This window comes from Lissotriton vulgaris, chromosome 7 (assembly GCF_964263255.1).
Source record: "Lissotriton vulgaris chromosome 7, aLisVul1.2, whole genome shotgun sequence".
NCBI classification, from domain to species: Eukaryota; Metazoa; Chordata; class Amphibia; order Caudata; family Salamandridae; genus Lissotriton; species Lissotriton vulgaris.
The window spans coordinates 1771951098-1771975128 of NC_141695.1; the positions used below are offsets into that span (position 1 = coordinate 1771951098).

At 50.3% G+C, this 24031-nt stretch overlaps 1 protein-coding gene across 2 annotated transcripts in view; it reads left to right on the forward strand.

Moving 5' to 3' along the window:
- Nucleotides 1-24031, forward strand: part of LOC147706641 (uncharacterized) — a 173455-nt gene that overhangs the window by 142203 nt on the left and 7221 nt on the right. For both annotated transcript variants that reach the window (XM_086933128.1, XM_086933127.1), the window contains exons 6-7: nucleotides 12047-12132; nucleotides 21208-21249. In XM_086933128.1, the coding sequence (XP_086789254.1) occupies nucleotides 12047-12132; nucleotides 21208-21249 (128 nt within the window). The remainder of the gene's footprint in view (nucleotides 1-12046; nucleotides 12133-21207; nucleotides 21250-24031) is intronic.

Below are 24031 nucleotides of genomic sequence, written 5' to 3' on the forward strand. Positions count from 1 at the left end.
CTCCCCTACGCTGAGGTGAAAGGGCAGCAATGCAGCTAGCTGCGCTCCCCTACACCGAGGTGAAAGGGCAGCAATGCAGGTAGCTGGGCTGCCCTGCACCGTGGTGAAAGTGCAGCAATGCAACTAGCTGTGCTCCCCTACGCTGAGGTGAAAGGGCAGCAATGCAGCTAGCTGTGCTCCCCTACACCGAGGTGAAAGGTCAGCAATGCAGCTAGCAGTGCTCCCCTACGCTGAGGTGAAAGGGCAGCAATGCAGCTAGCTGCGCTCCCCTACACCGAGGTGAAAGGGCAGCAATGCAGCTAGCTGCTCTCCCCTACGCCGAGTTGAAAGGGCAGCAATGCAGCTAGCTGTGCTCCCCTACGCTGAGGTGAAAGGGCAGCAATGCAGCTAGCTGCGCTCCCCTATGCTGAGGTGAAAGGGCAGCAATGCAGCTAGCTGCGCTCCCCTACACTGAGGTGAAAGGGCAGCAATGCAGCTAGCTGCGCTCCCCTACACCGAAGTGAAAGGGCAGCAATGCAGCTAGCTGCGCTCCCCTACGCTGAGGTGAAAGGGCAGCAATGCAGCTAGCTGCGCTCCCCTACACAAAGGTGAAAAGGCAACTATGCACCTAGCTGCACTCCCCTATTCCGAGGTGAAAGGGCAGCAATGCAGCTAGCTGCACTCCCCTACACCGAGGTGAAAGGGCAGCAATGCAGCTAGCTGCGCTCCCCTACACCGAGGTGAAAGGGCAGCAATGCAGCTAGCTGCGCTCCCCTACACCGAGGTGAAAGGGCAGCAATGCAGCTAGCTGCGCTCCCCTACACCAAGGTGAAAAGGCAACAATGCACCTAGCTGAACTCCCCTATTCCGAGGTGAAAGGGCAGCAATTCAGCTAGCTGCACTCCCCTACACCAAGGTGAAAGGGCAGCAATGCAGCTAGCTGAGCTCCCCTACGCCAAGGTGAAAGGGCAGCAATGCAGCTAGCTGAGCTCCCCTACACCAAGGTGAAAGGGCAGCAATGCAGCTAGCAGTGCTCCCCTACGCTGAGGTGAAAGGGCAGCAATGCAGCTAGCTGCGCTCCCCTACACCAAGGTGAAAAGGCAACAATGCACCTAGCTGAACTCCCCTATTCCGAGGTGAAAGGGCAGCAATTCAGCTAGCTGCACTCCCCTACACCAAGGTGAAAGGGCAGCAATGCAGCTAGCTGAGCTCCCCTACGCCAAGGTGAAAGGGCAACACTGCAGCTAGCTGTGCTCCCCTACGCTGAGGTGAAAGAGCAGCAATGCAGCTAGCTGCGCTCCCCTACACCGAGGTGAAAGGGCAGCAATGCAGCTAGCTTTGCTCCCCTACACCGAGGTGAAAGGGCAGCAATGCAGCTAACTGCGCTCCCCTACACTGAGGTGAAAGGGCAGCAATGCAGCTAGCTGCGCTCCCCTAGACCGAGGTGAAAGGGCAGCAATGCAGCTAGCTGCGCTCCCCTACGCTGAGGTGAAAGGGCAGCAATGCAGCTAGCTGCGCTCCCCTACACCAAGGTGAAAGGGCAGCAATGCAGCTAGCTGCGCTCCCCTACACCAAGGTGAAAGGGCAGCAATGCAGCTAGCTGCGCTCCCCTACACCGAGGTGAAAGGGCAGCAATGCAGCTAGCTGCGCTCCCCTACACCGAGGTGAAAGGGCAGCAATGCAGCTAGCTGCGCTCTCCTACACCAAGGTGAAAAGGCAACAATGCACCTAGCTGCACTCCCCTATTCCGAGGTGAATGGGCAGCAATTCAGCTAGCTGCACTCCCCTACGCTGAGGTGAAAGGGCAGCAATGAAGCTAGCTGCGCTCCCCTACGCTGAGGTGAAAGGGCAGCAATGCAGCTAGTTGAGCTCCCCTATGCTGAGGTGAAAGGGCAGCAATGCAGCTAGCTGCGCTCCCCTACACCGAGGTAAAAGGGCAGCAATGGAGCTAGCTGCACTCCCTACGCCAAGGTGAAAGGGCAGCAATGCAGCTAGCTGCACTCCCCTACACCGAGGTGAAAAGACAACAATGCACCTAACTGCTCTCCCCTATTCCGAGGTGAAAGGGCAGCAATGCAGCTGGATGCGCTCCCCTACACCGAGGTGAAAGGGCAGCAATGCAGCTAGCTGCGCTCCCCTACACCGAGGTGAAAGGGCAGCAATGCAGCTAGCTGCGCTCCCCTACACCGAGGTGAAAGGGCAGCAATGCAGCTAGCTGCGCTCTCCTACACCAAGGTGAAAAGGCAACAATGCACCTAGCTGCACTCCCCTATTCCGAGGTGAATGGGCAGCAATTCAGCTAGCTGCACTCCCCTACGCTGAGGTGAAAGGGCAGCAATGAAGCTAGCTGCGCTCCCCTACGCTGAGGTGAAAGGGCAGCAATGCAGCTAGTTGAGCTCCCCTATGCTGAGGTGAAAGGGCAGCAATGCAGCTAGCTGTGCTCCCCTACACCGAGGTAAAAGGGCAGCAATGGAGCTAGCTGCACTCCCTACGCCAAGGTGAAAGGGCAGCAATGCAGCTAGCTGCACTCCCCTACACCGAGGTGAAAAGACAACAATGCACCTAACTGCTCTCCCCTATTCCGAGGTGAAAGGGCAGCAATGCAGCTGGATGCGCTCCCCTACACCGAGGTGAAAGGGCAGCAATGCAGCTAGCTGCGCTCCCCTACGCTGAGGTGAAAGGGCAGCAATGCAGCTAGCTGCGCTCCTCTACACCGAGGTGAAAGGGCAGCAATGCAGCTAGCTGCGCTCCCCTACACCGAGGAGAAAGTGCAGCAATGCAGCTAGCTGCGCTCCCCTACGCTGAGGTGAAAGGGCAGCAATGCAGCTAGCTGCGCTACCCTACACCAAGGTGAAAAGGCAACAATGCAGCTAGCTGCGCTCCCCTACGCTGAGGTGAATGGGCAGCAATGCAGCTAGCTGCGCTCCCCTACTCCGAGGTGAAAGGACAGCAATGCAGCTAGTTGAGCTCCCCTACACCAAGGTGAAAGGGCAGCAATGCAGCTAGCTGCGCTCCCCTACACCGAGGTGAAAGGGCAGCAATGGAGCTAGCTGCACTCCCCTACGCCGAGGTGAAAGGGCAGCAATGCAGCTAGCTGAGGTACCCTACACCAAGGTGAAAGGGCAGCAATGCACCTAGCTGTGTCCTTGACACCGAGGTGAAAGGGCATCAATGCAGCTAGCTGCGCTCCGCTACGCTGAGGTGAAAGGGCAGCAATGCAGCTAGCTGTGCTCCCCTACGCTGCGGTGAAAGGGCAGCAATGCAGCTATCTGCGCTCCCCTACACCGAGGTGAAAGGGCAGCAATGCAGCTAGCTGCGCTCCCCTACGCTGAGGCAAAAGGGCAGCAATGCAGCTAGCTGCGCTTCCCTACACCGAGGTGAAAGGGCAGCAATGCAGCTAAATGCGCTACCCTACACCAAGGTGAAAAGGCATCAATGCACCTAGCTGCACTCCCCTATTCCGAGGTGAAAGGGCAGCAATGCAACTAGCTGCACTCCCCTACACCGAGGTGAAAGGGCAGCAATGCAGCTAGCTGCGCTCCCCTACACCGAGGTGAAAGGGCAGCAATGCAGCTAGCTGCGCTCCCCTACACCGAGGTGAAAGGGCAGCAATGCAGCTAGCTGCGCTCCCCTACTCCGAGGTGAAAGGACAGCAATGCAGCTAGCTGCGCTCCCCTACGCTGAGGTGAAAGGGCAGCAATGAAGCTAGCTGCGCTCCCCTACACTGAGGTGAAAGGGCAGCAATGCAGCTAGTTGAGCTCCCCTATGCCGAGGTGAAAGGGCAGCAATGCAGCTAGCTGCGCTTCCCTACACCGAGGTGAAAGGGCAGCAATGCAGCTAGCTGCGCTCCCCTACACCAAGGTGAAAGTGCAGCAATGCAGGTAGCTGCGCTCCCCTACGCTGAGGTGAAAGGGCAGCAATGCAGCTAGCTGTGCTCCCCTACGCTGAGGTGAAAGGGCAGCAATGTAGCTAGCTGCGCTCCCCTACTCCGAGGTGAAAGGACAGCAATGCAGCTAGCTGCGCTCCCCTACACCAAGGTGAAAGTGCAGCTATGCAGCTAGCTGCGCTCCCCTACACCAAGGTGAAAGTGCAGCAATGCAGGTAGCTGCGCTCCCCTACGCTGAGGTGAAAGGGCAGCAATGCAGCTAGCTGCGCTCCCCTACGCTGAGGTGAAAGGGCAGCAATGCAGCTAGCTGCGCTCCCCTACTCCGAGGTGAAAGGACAGCAATGCAGCTAGCTGCGCTCCCCTACACTGAGGTGAAAGGGCAGCATTACAGCTAGCTGCGCACCCCTACGCTGAGGTGAAAGGGCAGCAATGAAGCTAGCTGCGCTCCCCTACGCTGTGGTGAAAGGGCAGCAATGCAGCTAGTTGAGCTCCCCTACGCCGAGATGAAAGGGCAGCAATGCAGCTAGCTGCGCTCCCCTACACCGAGGTGAAAGGGCAGCAATGGAGCTGGCTGCACTCCCCTACGCCGAGGTGAAAGGGCAGCAATGCAGCTAGCTGAGGTCCCCTACACCAAGGTGAAAGGGCAGCAATGCAGCTAGCTGTGTCCTTGACACCGAGGTGAAAGGGCATCAATGCAGCTAGCTGCGCTCCCCTACGCTGAGGTGAAAGGGCAGCAATGCAGCTAGCTGCGCTCCCCTACACCGAGGTGAAAGGGCAGCAATGCAGCTAGCTGCGCTCCCCTACACCGAGGAGAAAGTGCAGCAATGCAGCTAGCTGCGCTCCCCTACACCGAGGTGAAAGGGCAGCAATGCAGCTAGCTGCGCTCCCCTACGCCGAGGTGAAAGGGCAGCAATGCAGCTAGCTGGTCTCCCCTACGCTGGGGTGAAAGGGCAGCAATGCAGCTAGCTGCGCTCCCCTACACCGAGGTGAAAGGGCAGCAATGCAGCTAGCTGCGCTCCCCTACACCGAGGAGAAAGTGCAGCAATGCAGCTAGCTGCGCTCCCCTACGCCGAGGTGAAAGGGCAGCAATGCAGCTAGCTGCGCTCCCCTATGCTGAGGTGAAAGGGCAGCAATGCACCTAGCTCCACTCCCCTATTCCGAGGTGAAAGGGCAGCCATGCAGCTAGCTGCGCTCCCCTACACTGAGGTGAAAGGGCAGCAATGCAGCTAGCTGCGCTCCCCTACACCGAGGTGAAAGGGCAGCAATGCAGCTAGCTGCGCTCCCCTACGCCCAGGTGAAAGGGCAGCAATGCAGCTAGCTGCGCTCCCCTACGCTGAGGTGATAGGGCAGCAATGCAGCTAGCTGCGCTTCCCTACACTGAGGTGAAAGGGCAGCAATGCAGCTAACTGCGCTCCCCTACACCGAGGTGAAAGGGCAGCAATGCAGCTAGCTGCGCTCCCCTACACTGAGGTGAAAGGGCAGCAATGCAGCTAGCTGCACTCCCCAACACCAAGGTGAAAAGGCAACAATGCACCTAGCTGCACTCCCCTATTCCGAGGAGGAAAGGCAACAATACACCTAGCTGCGCTCCCCTACACTGAGGTAAAGGGCGGCAATGCAGCTAGCTGCGCTCCCCTATGCTGAGGTGAAAGGGCAGCAATGCAGCTAGCTGCACTCCCCTATTCTGAGGTGTAAAGGCAACAATGCACCTAGCTGCACTCCCCTATTCCGAGGTGTAAAGGCAACAATGCACCTAGCTGCACTCCCCTATTCCGAGGTGTAAAGGCAACAATGCACCTAGCTGCACTCCCCTATTCCGAGGTGAAAAGGCAGCAATGCAGCTAGCTGCACTCCCCTATTCCGAGGTGTAAAGGCAACAATGCACCTAGCTGCACTCCCCTATTCCGAGGTGAAAAGGCAGCAATGCAGCTAGCTGCGCTCCCCTACGCTGAGGTGAAAGGGCAGCAATGCAGCTAGCTGCACTCCCTTATTCCGAGGTGTAAAGGCAACAATGCACCTAGCTGCACTCCCCTATTCCGAGGTGTAAAGGCAGCAATGCACCTAGCTGCACTCCCCTATTCCGAGGTGTAAAGGCAACAATGCACCTAGCTGCACTCCCCTGTTCCGAGGTGTAAAGGCAACAATGCACCTATCTGCACTCCCCTATTCTGAGGTGTAAAGGCAACAATGCACCTAGCTGCACTCCCCTATTCCGAGGTGTAAAGGCAACAATGCACCTAGCTGCACTCCCCTACACTGAGGTGAAAGGGCGGCAATGCAGCTAGCTGCGCTCCCCAACGCTGAGGTGAAAGGGCAGCAATGCAGCTAGCTGCGCTCCCCAACACCAAGGTGAAAAGGCAACAATGCACCTAGCTGCACTCCCCTATTCCGAGGAGGAAAGGCAACAATACACCTTGCTGCGCTCCCCTACACTGAGGTGAAAGGGCGGCAATGCAGCTAGCGGCGCTCCCCTACGCTGAGGTGAAAGGGCAGCAATGCAGCTAGCTGCACTCCCCTATTCTGAGGTGTAAAGGCAACAATGCACCTAGCTGCACTCCCCTATTCCGAGGTGTAAAGGCAACAATGCACCTAGCTGCACTCCCCTATTCCGAGGTGAAAAGGCAGCAATGCAGCTAGCTGAGCTCCACTACACTGAGGTGAAAGAGCAACAATGCAACTAGCTGGGCTCCCCTACACCAAGGTGAAAGGGCAAGATATTTAAGCACTACGGTGCTTTCCTGTCCTTTCTGCCTGCGCTTGTGCCGTTTTGAAAGCCTAGCGCCAATTTAGGCACCCTTCCAGCATGTTGCAAGGGTCACTCCATTGCATGAAGGATTGTTGTTGTGCAGGAAGGAAAAGCAATCCTAAGAGATGTTTCAATCTTTCCATGAGTGCTGCAGAATAAAGGACATATGGAGAGTGGAAAAAACAAGGAGAAATTAACACATTTCTCCTCATTATGCCTCGGGAACCGTACAAATTTGACACTTCCCCAGGATTACATGACTTTGTAAATCTGGGGCAGAGGGAACATCCTTGGTTGTTGCATGATAAAACCCACAGGAACGCCCATGGAACGCCTCCTGAGTGCAGAGTAAGGCGACAGCGCTGTGCGCGGCGGTACCTTACTCATGATTTATGAGGCCACTTAAAACCGCGCAGCGTGGCTTTGCGTCATGGCTTTGCGCGGTTTCAAAAAACTTTTTGAGAGCCCTGCATCACACATGTACAACTTTCCGTGGTGCAAAAGTGACTCCGGGCTCTCATAAATAATGCCCTATGTGTTTCAGCATCTGTGGTGTTTTCCGCATGATTCTGGGTTCACAGCTCTGTGCACGCAGTCCACCATCTGCTGCGTAATCTACAGGATTCTGCAACAAATGTCGTCTGAGATGGATCCAGGGATGCTGCAGAGAGTGCAAATGCGGTGCGCTGTGGTACCCAACAGTTTGAACGTTATCTGGGCATCTCTTGGCTGTTGGTTCTTGTACTGAATAGGTGAACATGTACACCCGCAACCATGAACGGCTCAAGGTGTTCTAAAATGTAAATATGACTCAGAGAGAGAGGGTGGAGAGTTTTCTCTGAGTCATGAAAATATTTGAATTCATTATTCACACAAAATCATGCTAGCTTAATTTCTAAACAAATAAGTGCTGGGGCCTTCGTGATGCGGTCACCGCAGTTTGCACCACATATTTCCCCTGCCAGGCTGCCAATAACAGAACTTACACAACTACTCACCATCACACTGCTGCAAGTGTGAGAATTCAGACTGTTCAAGGCCCCCAAGCTTTAAAAATGGTCTGGGTGGCTGGTATTAGTTGTTTTAGACTTGTATTGAATAATTAAATAAATGTTTTCTTGCTCATCTTTAAATGAGCAGCTGGTCCAAGTGCCGGTGCCGAGCACCGGAAAGCACTGGCTCAAATTAAACACTGTACTATTCTCAAAATAACAGTTATTACAAAAGGGCACTCCTTGCTTTGCAGCGAGGCACTATGCAGAGTTCTACAGTCACACTGGTGCACAGAGCAGCACTCATAGGGATCTCTGGATAAACATTGTTCACAGCTCTGAGGTTATATTTCTGCAGAAGAACTTTGCAACAATGCAATGTGCAGAGTTCTGCCGTCACCCTTGTGCACAGAGCAGCACTCACAGAGATCTCTGGACACACATTGTGCAGAGTTCTGCCGTCACCCTTGTGTGCAGAGCAGCACTCACAGAAATCTCCGCACACACATTGTGTAGAGTTCTGCCGTCACCCTTGTGCACAGAGCAGCACTCGCAGAGATCTCTGGGCACACATTGTGCAGAGTTCTGCCGTCACCCTTGTGCACAGAGCAGCATTCACAGAGATCTGTGGACACACATTGTGCAGAGTTCTGCCGTCACCCTTGTGTGCAGAGCAGCACTCACAGAAATCTCCGCACACACATTGTGTAGAGTTCTGCCGTCACCCTTGTGCACAGAGCAGCACTCGCAGAGATCTCTGGGCACACATTGTGCAGAGTTCTGCCGTCACCCTTGTGTACAGAGCAGCACTCGCAGAGATCCCTGCACACACATTGTGCAGAGTTCTGCCGTCGATCTTGTGCACAGAGCAGCACTCACAGAGATCTGTGCACACACATTGTGCAGAGTTCTGCCGTCACCCTTTTGCACAGAGCAGCACTCACAGAGATCCGTGCACACACATTGTGCAGAGTTCTGCCGTCACCCTTTTGCACAGAGCAGCACTCGCAGAGATCCGTGCACACACATTGTGCAGAGTTCTGCCGTCACCCTTTTGCACAGAGCAACACTCACAGAGATCCGTGCACACACATTGTGCAGAGTTCTGCCGTCACCCTTTTGCACAGAGCAGCACTCGCAGAGATCCGTGCACACACATTGTGCAGAGTTCTGCCGTCACCCTTTTGCACAGAGCAACACTCACAGAGATCCGTGCACACACATTGTGCAGAGTTCTGCCGTCACCCTTTTGCACAGAGCAACACTCGCAGAGATCTCTGGACACACATTGTGCAGGGTTCTGCCTTCACCCTTGTGCTCAGAGCAGCACTCACAGAGATCTGTGCACACACATTGTGCAGAGTTCTGCCGTCACCCTTGTGCACAGAGCAGCACTCACAGAGATCTGTGGACACACATTGTGCAGAGCTCTGCCGTCACCCTTGTGCAAAGAGCAGCACTCACAGAGATCTGTGGACACACATTGTGCAGAGCTCTGCTGTCACCCTTGTGCACAGAGCAACACTCACAGAGATCTGTGGACACACATTGTGCAGAGCTCTGCCGTCACCCTTGTGCAAAGAGCAGCACTCACAGAGATCCCTGCACACACATTGTGTAGAGTTCTGTCGTCACCCTTGTGTACAGGCAGCACTCGCAGAGATCTCTGGACACACATTGTGCAGAGCTCTGCTGTCACCCTTGTGCACAGAGCAGCACTCACAGAGATCTGTGGACACACATTGTGCAGAGCTCTGCCGTCACCCTTGTGCAAAGAGCAGCACTCACAGAGATCTGTGGACACACATTGTGCAGAGCTCTGCCGTCACCCTTGTGCACAGAGCAGCATTCGCAGAGATCTGTGGACACACATTGTGCAGAGTTCTGCCGTCACCCTTGTGCACAGAGCAGCACTCACAGAGATCTGTGGACACACATTGTGCAGAGCTCTGCCGTCACCCTTGTGCAAAGAGCAGCACTCACAGAGATCTGTGGACACACATTGTGCAGAGCTCTGCTGTCACCCTTGTGCACAGAGCAACACTCACAGAGATCTGTGGACACACATTGTGCAGAGCTCTGCCGTCACCCTTGTGCAAAGAGCAGCACTCACAGAGATCTGTGGACACACATTGTGCAGAGCTCTGCTGTCACCCTTGTGCACAGAGCAGCACTCACAGAGATCTGTGGACACACATTGTGCAGAGCTCTGCCGTCACCCTTGTGCAAAGAGCAGCACTCACAGAGATCTGTGGACACACATTGTGCAGAGTTCTGCCGTCACCCTTGTGCAAAGAGCAGCACTCACAGAGATCTGTGGACACACATTGTGCAGAGTTCTGCCGTCACCCTTGTGCACAGAGCAGCACTCACAGAGATCTGTGGACACACATTGTGCAGAGCTCTGCCGTCACCCTTGTGCAAAGAGCAGCACTCACAGAGATCTGTGGACACACATTGTGCAGAGTTCTGCCGTCACCCTTGTGTACAGAGCAGCACTCGCAGAGATCTGTGGACACACATTGTGCAGAGTTCTGCCGTCACCCTTGTGCACAGAGCAGCACTCACAGAGATCTGTGGACACACATTGTGCAGAGTTCTGCCGTCACCCTTGTGCACAGAGCAGCACTCACAGAAATCTGTGGACACACATTGTGCAGAGCTCTGCCGTCACCCTTGTGCAAAGAGCAGCACTCACAGAGATCTGTGGACACACATTGTGCAGAGCTCTGCCGTCACCCTTGTGTGCAGAGCAGCACTCACAGAAATCTCCGCACACACATTGTGCAGAGTTCTGCCGTCACCCCTGTGCACAGAGCAGCACTCATAGAGATCTCTGGACACACATTGTGCAGAGTTCTGCCGTCACCCTTGTGCACAGAGCAGCACTCACAGAGATCTGTGGACACACATTGTGCAGAGTTCTGCCGTCACCCTTGTGGACAGAGCAGCACTCACAGAGATCTCTGGACACACATTGTGCAGAGCTCTGCCGTCACCCTTGTGTGCAGAGCAGCACTCACAGAAATCTCCGCACACACATTGTGCAGAGTTCTGCCGTCACCCTTGTGCACAGAGCAGCACTCACAGAGATCTCTGGACACACATTGTGCAGAGCTCTGCCGTCACCCTTGTGTGCAGAGCAGCACTCACAGAAATCTCCGCACACACATTGTGCAGAGTTCTGCCGTCACCCTTGTGGACAGAGCAGCACTCACAGAGATCTCTGCACACACATTGTGCAGAGCTCTGCTGTCACCCTTGTGCACAGAGCAGCACTCACAGAGATCTCTGGACACACATTGTGCAGAGTTCTGCCGTCACCCTTGTGTACTGAGCAGCACTCACAGAGATCTCTGGACACACATTGTGCAGAGTTCTGCCGTCACCCTTGTGTACAGAGCAGCACTCACAGAGATCTCTGGACACACATTGTGCAGAGTTCTGCCGTCACCCTTGTGCAAAGAGCAGCACTCACAGCGATCTGTGCACACACATTGTGCAGAGTTCTGCCGTCACCCTTGTGCACAGAGCAGCACTCACAGAAATCTCCGCACACACATTGTGTAGAGTTCTGCCGTCACCCTTGTGCACAGAGCAGCACTCACAGATATCTGTGGACACACATTGTGCAGAGTTCTGCCGTCACCCTTGTGCACAGAGCAGCACTCACAGCGATCTGTGCACACACATTGTGCAGAGTTCTGCCGTCACCCTTGTGCACAGAGCAGCACTCACAGAAATCTCCGCACACACATTGTGCAGAGTTCTGCCTTCACCCTTGTGCAAAGAGCAGCACTCACAGAGATCTGTGGAGACCCATTGTGCAGAGTCCTGCCGTCACCCTTGTGCACAGAGCAGCACTCGCAGAGATCTGTGGACACACATTGTGCAGAGTTCTGCCGTCACCCTTGTGCACAGAGCAGCACTCACAGAGATCCCTGCACGCACATTATGCAGAGTTCTGCCGTCACCCTTGTGCACAGAGCAGCACTCGCAGAGATCTGTGGACACACATTGTGCAGAGTTCTGCAGTGACACATGTTGAGCACGTGCAGAGTGACCCTAGACCTCCTGCCTCAGTAGGTGAACAGTGAGCTCTTTCCAAGCACCTTATGTGCAAGCTGAAACTACCAACTAAACCCTCTGCCTTTTTTAGTCATATGTACCTTGATTTTGGGGTGTAAAACAGGGGTGGGCAGCATGGGTCCCCAGCTCTTCCTGGATCTGGAGGCACCTTGGCTAAAATGCTATTGATGCGACAACCTCTAGAAACTCCTTCTACAACATTCTGGCCTAGGCTTCCTCAAATCCTAAATTAAATCCAAAATGCTGCTTTCTTGGGAATAAAGGAGAGGGGGGCAGGGTGTACAGCTGGACCTCTTGCAGTGTGGACTCTTAGTAGGGTTTATTTAATCCCCCCCTCCTCTTCTCATTTTCCAGGTGTTGGAACGGATGGGTACGTCGATCCAAGCGAGATCCATGCCCCTCTACGTCAATATGAGACCATGCCAGCTTATCCACCAAAAGTAAGTGACAAAGCTCACAGCCAAGAGCCTTACCCACCCAAGGTGAGCGACAATGTTCACAGCAAATAGCCCTACCCTCCCAAGGTAAGTGACAAACCTCACAGCCAAGAGCATTCCCCACCCAAAGTAGGTGTCAAAACACACAGCCAAGAGCCTTACCCACCCAAGGTACGCGACAATGTTCCCAGCCAAGTGGCTTACCCACCCAAGGTAAGTGACAAAACACACAGCCAAGAGCCTTACCCACCCAAAGTAAGTGACAAAGCTCACAGCCAAGGGCCTTACCCACCAAAGTAAGTGACAAAGCTCACAGCTAAGAGCCATACCCACCCAAAATAAGAGACACAGTTCACACCCAAGAACCTTCTAAAACCCAAGCTTAGCGACAAAACACACAGCCAGGAACCTTACCCACCCAAAGTAAGTGACAAAACACACAGCCAGGAACCTTAACCACCCAAATTAAGTGACACACATCACAGCCAAGTGCCTTCCCCACCCAAAGTAAGTGACAAAACACACAGCCAAGAGCCTTACCCACTAAAAATAAGTGGCAAAACTCACAGCCAAGAGCCTTACCCACCCAAAGTAGATGTCAAAACACACAGCCAAGAGCCTTCCCCACCCAAACTAAGTGACAAAACACACAGCCAAGAGCCTTACACACCCAAAGTAAGTGTCAAAACACACAGCCAAGAGCCTTACCCACCCAAAGTAAGTGTCAAAACACACAGCCAAGAGCCTTCCCCACCCAAAGTAAGTGACAACATTCACAGCCAAGAGCCATACCCACCCAAAGTAAGTGACAAAGCTAACGGCCAAGAGCCTTCCCCACCCAAGTCAAGTGACAACACACACAGCCAGGAACCTTACCCACCCAAAGTAAGTGACAAACCTCACAGCCAACAGCCTTACCCACCCCAAGTAAGTGACAAACCTCACAGCCAAGGGCCTTACCCACCTAAAGTAAGTGACAAAGCTCACAGCCAAGAGCCATACCCACCAAAGTCAGTGACATAACACACAGCCAGGAACCTTACCCACCCAAAGTAAGTGACAAAACCTACAGCCAAGAGCCTTACCCACCCAAAGTAGGTGTCAAAACACACAGCCAAGAGCCTTCCCCACCCAAAATAAGTGACAAAATATACAGCCAAGAGCCTTACCCACCCAAAGTAAGTATCAAAACACACAGCCAAGAGCCTTACCCACCCAAGGTAAGTGACAAAACTCACAGCCAAGAGCCTTACCCACCCAAAGTAAGTGACAGACCTCACAGCCAAGAGCCTTACCCACCCAAATTAAGTGACAAAACACACAGCCAGGAACCTAACCCACCCAAAGTAAGTGACAAACCTCACAGCCAAGAGCATTACCCACCTAAAGTAAGTGACAAAGCTCACGGCCAAGAGCCATACCCACCAAAGTAAGTGACAAAACACACAGCCAGGAACCTTACCCACCCAAAGTAAGTGACAAAACTCACAGACAAGAGCCTTACCCACCCAAAGTAGGTGACAAAACACACAGCCAAGAGCCTTCCCCACCCAAAATAGGTGACAAAACACACAGCCAAGAGCCTTACCCACCCAAAGTAAGTGTCAAAACACACAGCCAAGAGCCTTACCCACCCAAAGTAAGTGACAAAACTCACAGCCAAGAGCCTTACCCACCCAAAGTAAGTGCCAAAGCTCACATCCAAGAGCCTTAGCCACCCAAAGTGTCAAAACACACAGCCAAGAGCCTTCCCCAGCCAATGTAAGTGACAAAACACACAGCCAAGAGCCTTCCCCACCCAAAGTAAGTGACAAAACACACAGCCAAGAGCCTTCCCCACCCAAAGTAAGTGACAAAACACACAGCCAAGAGCCTTACCCACCCAAGGTAAGTGGCAAAGCTCATAGCCAAGAGCCTTCCCCACCCAAAGTAAGTGACAAAACAAACAGCCAAGAAGAGCCGTATCCACCAAATGTTAGCAGTAAAGCCCACAGCCAAGAGCCTTACCCACCCAAGGTTAGCAACAAAAAACACAGCCAGGAACCTTACAAACCCAAGGTTAGTGACAAAACACACAGCCAAGAGTCTTACCCACCCAAAGTAAGTGGCAACGCTAACAGCCAAGAGCCTGCCCACCCAAAGTAAGTGACAAAACACACAGCCAGGAACCTTACCCACCCAAAGTAAGTGACAAACCTCACAGCCAAGAGCCTTACCCACCCAAAGTAAGTGACAAAGCTCACGGCCAAGAGCTATACCCACCCAAAGTAAGTGACAAAACACACAGCCAAGAACCTTACCCACCCAATGTAAGTGGCAAAACACACAGCCAGGAACCATACCCACCCAAATTAAGTGACAAAACTCACAGCCAAGAGCCTTAGCCACCCAAAGTAAGTGTCAAAACACACAGCCACGAGCATTCCCTACCCAAAGTAAGTGACAAAACATACAGCCAAGAGCCTTCCCCACCCAAAGTAAGTGACAAAACACACAGCCAAGAGCCGTACCCACCCAAAGTAAGTGACAAAGCTCATAGCCAAGAGCCTTACCCACCGAAAGTAAGTGTCAAAAACACACCCAAGAGCCTTCCCCACCCAAAGTAAGTGACAAAAAACACAGCCAAGAGCCTTCCCCACCCAAAGTAAGTGACAAAACACACAGCCAAGAGCCTTCCCCACCCAAAGTAAGTGACAGAACTCACAGCCAAGAGCCTTACCCACCCAAAGTAAGTGACAAAACTCACAGCCAAGAGCCTTACCCACCCAAAGTAAGTGCCAAAGCTCACATCCAAGAGCCTTAGCCACCCAAAGTGTCAAAACACACAGCCAAGAGCCTTCCCCAGCCAATGTAAGTGACAAAACACACAGCCAAGAGCCTTCCCCACCCAAAGTAAGTGACAAAACACACAGCCAAGAGCCTTCCCCACCCAAAGTAAGTGACAAAACACACAGCCAAGAGCCTTACCCACCCAAGGTAAGTGGCAAAGCTCATAGCCAAGAGCCTTCCCCACCCAAAGTAAGTGACAAAACAAACAGCCAAGAAGAGCCGTATCCACCAAATGTTAGCAGTAAAGCCCACAGCCAAGAGCCTTACCCACCCAAGGTTAGCAACAAAAAACACAGCCAGGAACCTTACAAACCCAAGGTTAGTGACAAAACACACAGCCAAGAGTCTTACCCACCCAAAGTAAGTGGCAACGCTAACAGCCAAGAGCCTGCCCACCCAAAGTAAGTGACAAAACACACAGCCAGGAACCTTACCCACCCAAAGTAAGTGACAAAGCTCACGGCCAAGAGCTATACCCACCCAAAGTAAGTGACAAAACACACAGCCAAGAACCTTACCCACCCAATGTAAGTGGCAAAACACACAGCCAGGAACCATACCCACCCAAATTAAGTGACAAAACTCACAGCCAAGAGCCTTAGCCACCCAAAGTAAGTGTCAAAACACACAGCCACGAGCATTCCCTACCCAAAGTAAGTGACAAAACATACAGCCAAGAGCCTTCCCCACCCAAAGTAAGTGACAAAACACACAGCCAAGAGCCGTACCCACCCAAAGTAAGTGACAAAGCTCATAGCCAAGAGCCTTACCCACCGAAAGTAAGTGTCAAAAACACACCCAAGAGCCTTCCCCACCCAAAGTAAGTGACAAAAAACACAGCCAAGAGCCTTCCCCACCCAAAGTAAGTGACAAAACACACAGCCAAGAGCCTTCCCCACCCAAAGTAAGTGACAGAACTCACAGCCAAGAGCCTTACCCACCCAAGGTAAGTGACAAAACACACAGCCAAGAGCCTTACCCGCCCAAAGAAAGTGTCAAACACACAGCCAAGAGCCTTCCCCACCGAAAGTAAGTGACAAAACACACTGCCAAGAGCCTTATCCACCAAAAAGTAAGTGACAAAACATACAGCCAAGAGCCTTCCCCACCCAAAGTAAGTGACAAAACACACAGCCAAGAGCCTTACCCAGCCAAAGTAAGTGACAAAACTCACAGTCAAGAGCCTTACCCACCCAAAGTGAGTGACAAAACTCACAGCCAAGAGCCTTAACCACCCTAGGTAAGTGAGAAAACACACAACCAAGGAGAGCCGCACCCACCCAAGGTTAGCGACAAAAAACACAGTCAGGAACCTTACAAACCCAAGGTTAGCGACAAAACACACAGCCAAGAGTCTTACCCTCCCAAGATTAGTGATAAAAAACACAGCCAGGAACCTTACAAATCCAAGGTTAGTGGTAAAACACACAGCCAAGAGCCTTACCCACCCAAGGTAAGTGACAAAACTCACAGCCAAGAGACTTACCCACCCAAGGTTAGCAGTAAAGTTCATAGCCAAGAGCCTTACCCACCAAGGTGAGTGAGAAAACACACAGCCAGGAGCCTTACCCACCCAAAGTAAGTGACAAAACACACAGCCAGGAGCCTTACCCAACCTAGGTAAGTGACAAAACTCACAGCCAAGAGCCTTACCCACCCAAGGTAAGTGACAAAACACACAGCCAAGAGCAATACCCACCCAAAGTAAGTGACACAATACACAGCCAAGAAGAGCCTTACCCACCCAAAGTAAGTGAAAAAACACAAAGCCAAGAGCCTTACCCATCCAAAGGAAGCGGGAAAAGTCAGAGCCAAGAGCCTTACCCACCCATGGTTCGCAGTAAAGCTCACAGCCAAAAGACTTACCCACCCAAAGTAAGTGACAAAACTCACAGCCAAGAGCCTTACCCACCCAAGTTAAGCAACAAAACACACAGCCAAGAAGAGCCCTACCCACGTAAAGTAAGTGACGATACACACAGTCAGGAGCCTTACCCACCCACAGTAAGTGACAAACCTCACAGCCAAGAGCCTTACCCACCCACAGTAAGTGACAAAACACACAGCCAAGAGCAATACCCACCCAAAGTAAGTGACAAAATACAGAGCCAAGAAGAGCCTTACCCACCCAAAGTAAGTGAAAAAACACAAAGCCAAGAGCCTTACCCACCCAAAGGAAGCGAGAAAAGTCAGAGCCAAGATCCTTACCCACCCATGGTTCGCAGTAAAGCTCACAGCCAAAAGGCTTACCCACCCAAAGTAAGTGACAAAACTCACAGCCAAGAGCCTTGCCCACCCAAGTTAAGCAACAAAACACAGCCAAGAAGAGCCCTACCCACCTAAAGTAAGTGACAAAACACACAGTCAGGAGCCTTACCCACCCACAGTAAGTGACAAACCTCACAGCCGAGAGCCTTACCCACCCAAGGTAAGTGAAAATCTCACAGCCAAGAGCCTTACCCACCCACGGTAAGTGACAAAACTCACAGCCAAGAGCCTTACCCACCCAAGGTTAGCGGCAAAGCACACAGCCAAGAGCCTTACCCACCAAAAGTAAGTGACCAACCACACAGCCAAGAAGAGCCTTACCCACCCAAAGTAAGTGTCAAAACACACAGCCAAGGGCCTTAACCACCCAAGTAAAGTGACAAAACACACAGCCAAGAGCCTTACCCACCCAAAGTAAGCGACAAAAAACACAGCCAAGAACCTTACCCACCAAAAGTGACAAAACACAAAGCCAAGAGCCTTACCCACCCAAAGTAAGTGACAAAACACACAGCCAAGAGCCTTACCCACCCAAAGTAAGTGACAAAACACACAGCCAAGAGCCTTACCCACCCAAAGTAAGTGACAAAACACACAGCCAAGAGCCTTACCCACCTAAGTAAAGTGACAAAACACACAGCCAAGAGCCTTACCCACCCAAAGTAAGCGACAAAACACACAGCCAAGAGCCTTACCCACCCAAAGTGACAAAACACACAGCCAAGAGCCTTACCCACCCAAAGTAAATGACAAAACACACAGCCAAGAGCCTTACCCACCCAAGTAATGTGACAAAACACATAGCCAGGAGCCTTACCCACCCAAAGTTAGTGAGAAAACACACAGCCAGGAACCTTAACCGCCCAAGGTAAGCAACAGGGCTCACATCCAAGATCCCATGTCTATTATGTCACAATCTTTCAGGCAGATGAGACGAATCCTGACAATAAGCATGATTGTGAACTGAACTGAATATTAATCATGGTATATATGACCCTCCTATCCTGTGTTATGGACATAAGTGCATCTGGTTGTCCGCTGCTGAGAGGTCCTTTTACTGTGCACAATGAACCTGGTCTGCCAAGGTCTGACCTTAAATCAAGGTTAATAATGTGGTTTGTAGGCAGAGGAATGGTGGAAACAGACAGGACTTTATGTGATTTGGGTGGTGGATGGGAAGGACTCATGTGGCAGCTGAAAGGGGAGAGGATAATGACACTTGCTCATTTTTGGGTGGAGGAGGCAGGAGAGTCCTGACTGCTTTATTGTTTTTATGAGACGGTAAAGCAAGCCAGTTGTGGCAAACCCTGCCAGGGAATGCTTGTTGTTTCTGTTTGTGCTTGAAGGCTAGGGGTGCAGATAGGAAACACTGCCAGGGAATTCTTGTTGTTTCTGTTTGTGCTTGAAGGGTAGAGGTGGGGAGGAGAAACACTGCCAGGGAATTCTTGTTGTTTCTGTTTGTGCTTGAAGGGTAGGACAGGAAACACTGCCAGGGAATTCTTGTTGTTTCTGTTTGTGCTTAAAGGGTAGAGGTGGGGAAGAGAACCCCTAACAGGGAATGCTTGTTGTTTCTCTATGGGCTTGAGGGGTAGTGATGAGAAACACTGCCAGGGAATGCTTGTTGTTTCTGTTTGTGCATGAAGGCTAGGGGTCCATATAGGAAACACTGCCAGGGAATTCTTGTTGTTTCAGTTTGTGGTTGAGGGGTAGAGGTGGGGAGGAGAAACACTGCCAGGGAATACTTGTTGTTTCTCTTTGTGCTTGAGAGGTAAAGGTGGGGGAGGAAAACACTGCCAGGAAACGCTTGGTGTTTCTCTTTGTGCTTGATGGTTAGAGGTGGGGGAGGGAAACACTGCCAGGAAATGTGTGTTATTTCTGTTTGTGCTTGAGAGTTAGAGGTCCAGATAGGAAACTCTGCTGGGGAACACTTGGTGTTTCTCTTTGTGCTGTAGGGTTAGAGGTGCAGCTCCGGAGGAAGGAGCCCTAACCTCTGGGATCTGTTGGTTGTATTTGGGGATGGACAGGAGAGAGTTGGAAGGCGGCAGTGGAGGATGGCATGTGGCATCTGCTGTTTTCTTCTTTATATGGGGTGATGCGTTGCATATCACATCTATACCCAGTGGATGTACAATACATTTATTGGTTAGTATTGGTAACTGCAGCACTGCCGCTATATTTACACCATACCAGTGTCACACACATGTGCACATACATGGGTGAGAGTATGAGGGAGGGGCAGAAATTCCTGTAGTATTCCAAGAAGATAAACCTCTAGTGGTATTTACTTCATCAGACCGTGTCACTGAAGACTGTTTAGTGCTAATAGTAGTCATACTTACATTTATTTATAAGTGCACTACATTGCCAAATAGAGTTTGTCTTCTAGGTCTACATATAATGTTACATTTAATGCTTTGAGAACCATCCCCTACCCTGCATACTGGCCCCTGTCATCTTGCTGTGCACAGCTGAGACGTGTGGGCTCTCACCAGATGTTTTCCATGGTATTGCAAGCTTCTAAATTTGGCATTTATCTGTCCACAGAGAGGGTTTAGGAGAAGGCTTGGAAGTCCTGCTTTTTCTTTGTGTTGATTTTTATTTACTAGGTTTATAGCTCCTCAGGTTATATAGGTATTAGATGTGAAAATACTAAATACCTCCTCATCTTTCACACACACATGTTCACCACGGCTTCTTATTAAGTTTACTCAGGCAACACAGGCTTTCAAGTCTCTTTCTGTATGAGAGCGCATTAAACATGTATGGAATCCATGGTCGTGAGAGTGCATCGAACATGTATGGGATCCATGATCGTAAGAGTGCATCAAACGTATGGAATCCATGTTCGTGAGAGTGCATCGAACATGTATGGGATCCATGCTTGTGAGAGTGCATCAAATATGTATGGGATCCATGATCGTAAGAGTGCATCAAACATATGGAATCCATGGTCGTGAGAGTGCATCGAACATGTATGGGATCCATGCCTGTGAGAGTGCATCAAATATGTATGGGATCCATGATCGTAAGAGTGCATCAAACGTATGGAATCCATGTTCGTGAGAGTGCATCGAACATGTATGGGATCCATGCTTGTGAGAGTGCATCAAATATGTATGGGATCCATGATAGTAAGAGTGCATCAAACGTATGGAATCCATGTTCGTGAGAGTGCATCGAACATGTATGGGATCCATACTTGTGAGAGTGCATCAAATATGTATGGGATCCATGATCGTAAGAGTGCATCAAACATATGGAATCCATGGTCGTGAGAGTGCATCGAACATGTATGGGATCCATGCCTGTGAGAGTGCATCAAATATGTATGGGATCCATGATCGTAAGAGTGCATCAAACGTATGGAATCCATGGTTGTGAGAGTGCATCGGACATGTATGGGATCCATGCTTGTGAGAGTGCATCAAATATGTATGGGATCAATGCTCGTGAGAGTGCATCAAACGTATGGAATCCATGGTCGTGAGAGTGCATCAAACGTATGAAATCTATGGTCGTGACAGTGCATCAAAAATGTATGCCATCCATCGTCTTGAGAGTGCATCAAACTTGTATGGGATCCATGGTTGTGAGAGTGCATCGAACATGTATGAGATCAATGTTCATTCCATCCAGGAATACTCTGCCATCCACACCAGCCGTCCTTGAGATGTACACCAGTGGATCGACTTCGTAGTCCTAATAATCGAGATCCAGATTTTTAAGACCCTGGTCCCCTGTATACTGCCTTCCCAAATGACCATGCTGTTCCTTCAGTGAATGATCATCTGGCTGGTGTCCATCATAAGGGACCAGTATTCATCTGTTCCTGTCTACTATGATCTGAAGTTGCCCTAATCTTCACCCTATTTCAAGAAAAAGGATTGCAGTGGCTTGCGAGAGGTTGGGTACACCATGATCGGTTTTTTGGGCCCATTAACTCGCTTAGTGACTGGTGTATCAACTCTTCTTTTTTCACAGGATCAGGTGTCACCAACCCAAGAAGAGGAGCATGTGTACGCGGTAAGTGAGATAATAATGAAGATCTCTTTCACACCTCATCTAGAGGAGGACACCAGTCCACAACACATGGTGTAGACACATGTTGAGACCTAACCTCAACCCCTGAGATTTCAATGGGCGCTTCCCCCAAAGCAGTCTTCCGACTTCCATCCCCACCACCCCTCGTCATGGGTTTGTGGACTGTAAGCCCAGATCAAGGTCGCACCATAGCAAGCCCCAGTGTCTAGCGCTAGAAGATGCCCTTACGGGTTGCAGTGCACTTTACAAGATGCCTAATAAAGTGCTAACACTGCAGGGACCACAAAGAGGCCACAAAGGATTGAGGTCTGCGGCTCAAAGCACAGCACATGACCAAAGTGAGACCCGAGCTGGGAACGAGGTTCAGTCCAAACGTAGGGTGCTAGTCCCTGCGTGACAACCCCAAAGGGGAAAATTCTGTTTTATTCCAAGCTCATGGTGGAATCTGCACTGTCTGTAAACTGCATATTGTTAAAGACAATGCTGTAGGAACATAAACATCAACAAAGCAATAACAGTCCCTATTACAAACACACAATGTAGCTAGTCCTATTCATATGATTCATAGTTGAAAACTAAATACAGCAAAACACACATGCAATAAACAACAAATTCAATATTCAATATTTATTTATTTATGATTTTGGAACTCACAAGAGATCCACATAAAAGAAAAACATAAAAGAAAAATACAGTTACATGCAGATATAAAAGAGTAAAAAAAAAGCAATTTCATGTCCACTAATATATATCTAGAAAACTTTTTAAAAAGTTAAACATTTTGTGGCAAAACATTTCATTGGGCGGATTATAAATGGCATCCATTAAAGAGCTAGCTGTCAAAATACTTAATTTTAGGCAAATAGGTCTCAACCACTTTCGTCGGTATAACAAAAGGGCCGGACATACAAAAAGAACGTGAGCAAAGTCCTGGATCGATTTGTTACATTGATTGCACATTGCTGAGGAACCATGCTATCTGGATAATAAATTATTCAAAGGGAGAAGGTCCTGCCTCATAAGGAACCAAAAACGCCGTATACCATGAGGAAGGTTCCAGGAAACATAAGGTTGCATGTTTTTAATTAGATAAGAGTCGATAACCGGAGAGACACCTTTCTTCAGAATAAGAGTATCCCTATCCATCCCAAAACTTAGATTCCATGTTGCCAGTTTTAGGGTGGACTTCAACTGATGTGTAGATAGCGTAAAAAGAGTTGATTCTTCCAATTGCAATAGAGCAATAGCCCTTCTAAAATTCTTTACGATTAGAGAATGCTCATTTAGGGATCCCAATAGTTCTTTTTGAATAAGGAATCGTAAAGTATCCGGTTTCCCTTTGCCAGACAAGAGACCAATCGTACTATCCCAGCAGGCCCTGGGCCCTATGCTGCGCAATCCAAATTCTAACCTAAGGGAAGCCACAGTACAAGCAGTGTTAACCGAAGATATGTGCCGTAAGAGTCTGCCCTCAGTTGTATGTAAAAAACCCCATTGCCCCAATTCGAGCAATTCAATACCATAAAGTAAGGAGGCCGGGATTTTAGCACGAAAGGCCTCTAACAAATAGACAAAATGTCTTTTGCCTGTGGATTTATAAAGCGCGCTTAAACCCTTGCGTTGTGCCATTGCCTTCCGGATGTTATTATCTATATGGGCCTTAACACTCAAGTTACCAGATACTATTTTCCCTAGGAAGACATACATTTTTACAACTTCTAGCTCATGCCCACCTACCGACCACCTAAAATTCCCATGCATCTGTTTTTTCTTTCCTGTCATATACATGACCTTACTTTTAGAGACATTTATCTTTAAATGGTGAATCTCTGTATATACATGAAGTGCATGCAGACGCTTATTTAATCCTTTCGGCGTTAGGTCCAATATTAATATGTCCTCTGCATACAACAAACAAATAATTGGTTTATCCCCCAGAACAGGGGCAATACCTTCACTCAAAGATAAAGTCTGGGGAAGATCGGATATATATATAGGGAAAATAGTAAAGGAGCCAATAAACAACCTTGCTTTAGTCCATTGGCCGAAGAAATGGCTTGAGATAGGCCTCTTTCCCCACCCTAAAGAACTCTGCACCAGGTATCCGAATGGAGATCCTGGACTAGATCCAGTAACAATGATGGCATGCCAAGGTCCAATAGTTTCCTCCACAGCAGAGGTCAATCAACTTTGTCAAAAGCCGTGGAGAAATCTATAAAGGCTGCATAGTCTCTCCCACCTCGGACCTTGATGTATTTATCAGATATTACTTGAAGGGCCGTTAAATTGTCCACAGTACCATGCCCTTTGCGAAAACCCGTCTACTCAAAGGGTAGTACATTACTCTTATCCACCCAATCCTGAATTAACTTCAGGAGACACTTTGCAAAGACTTTTCCAATTGCGTCTAAAAGGGCGATTTGGCGGTAATTTTGTGGGGCCATCCGGTCTCCCTTCTTAAAAAGGGGAACCAATATACTCCCTTTCCAAGATGGGAGAACAGTTCTACTCAGAAAACAAAGTTTGAACACCGGGTAAAGAATTTTGCTCCACAATTCGCTATTTTGCTTTAAGACCAGAATAGGAAGCTCATCCGGTCCCATTGCCCCATAGGATCGCATTTCCTTGATAGCCAATTCAATGTCTTTTTCAGAGGGAGGACCTAGAGCAGGACTATCCACATTAATTCTTCTACTGGGGATCACCATTCCATTACTTGCATATAAGTTTGTAATGTGGTCCACCCAAATTTGCTCTTCAATAG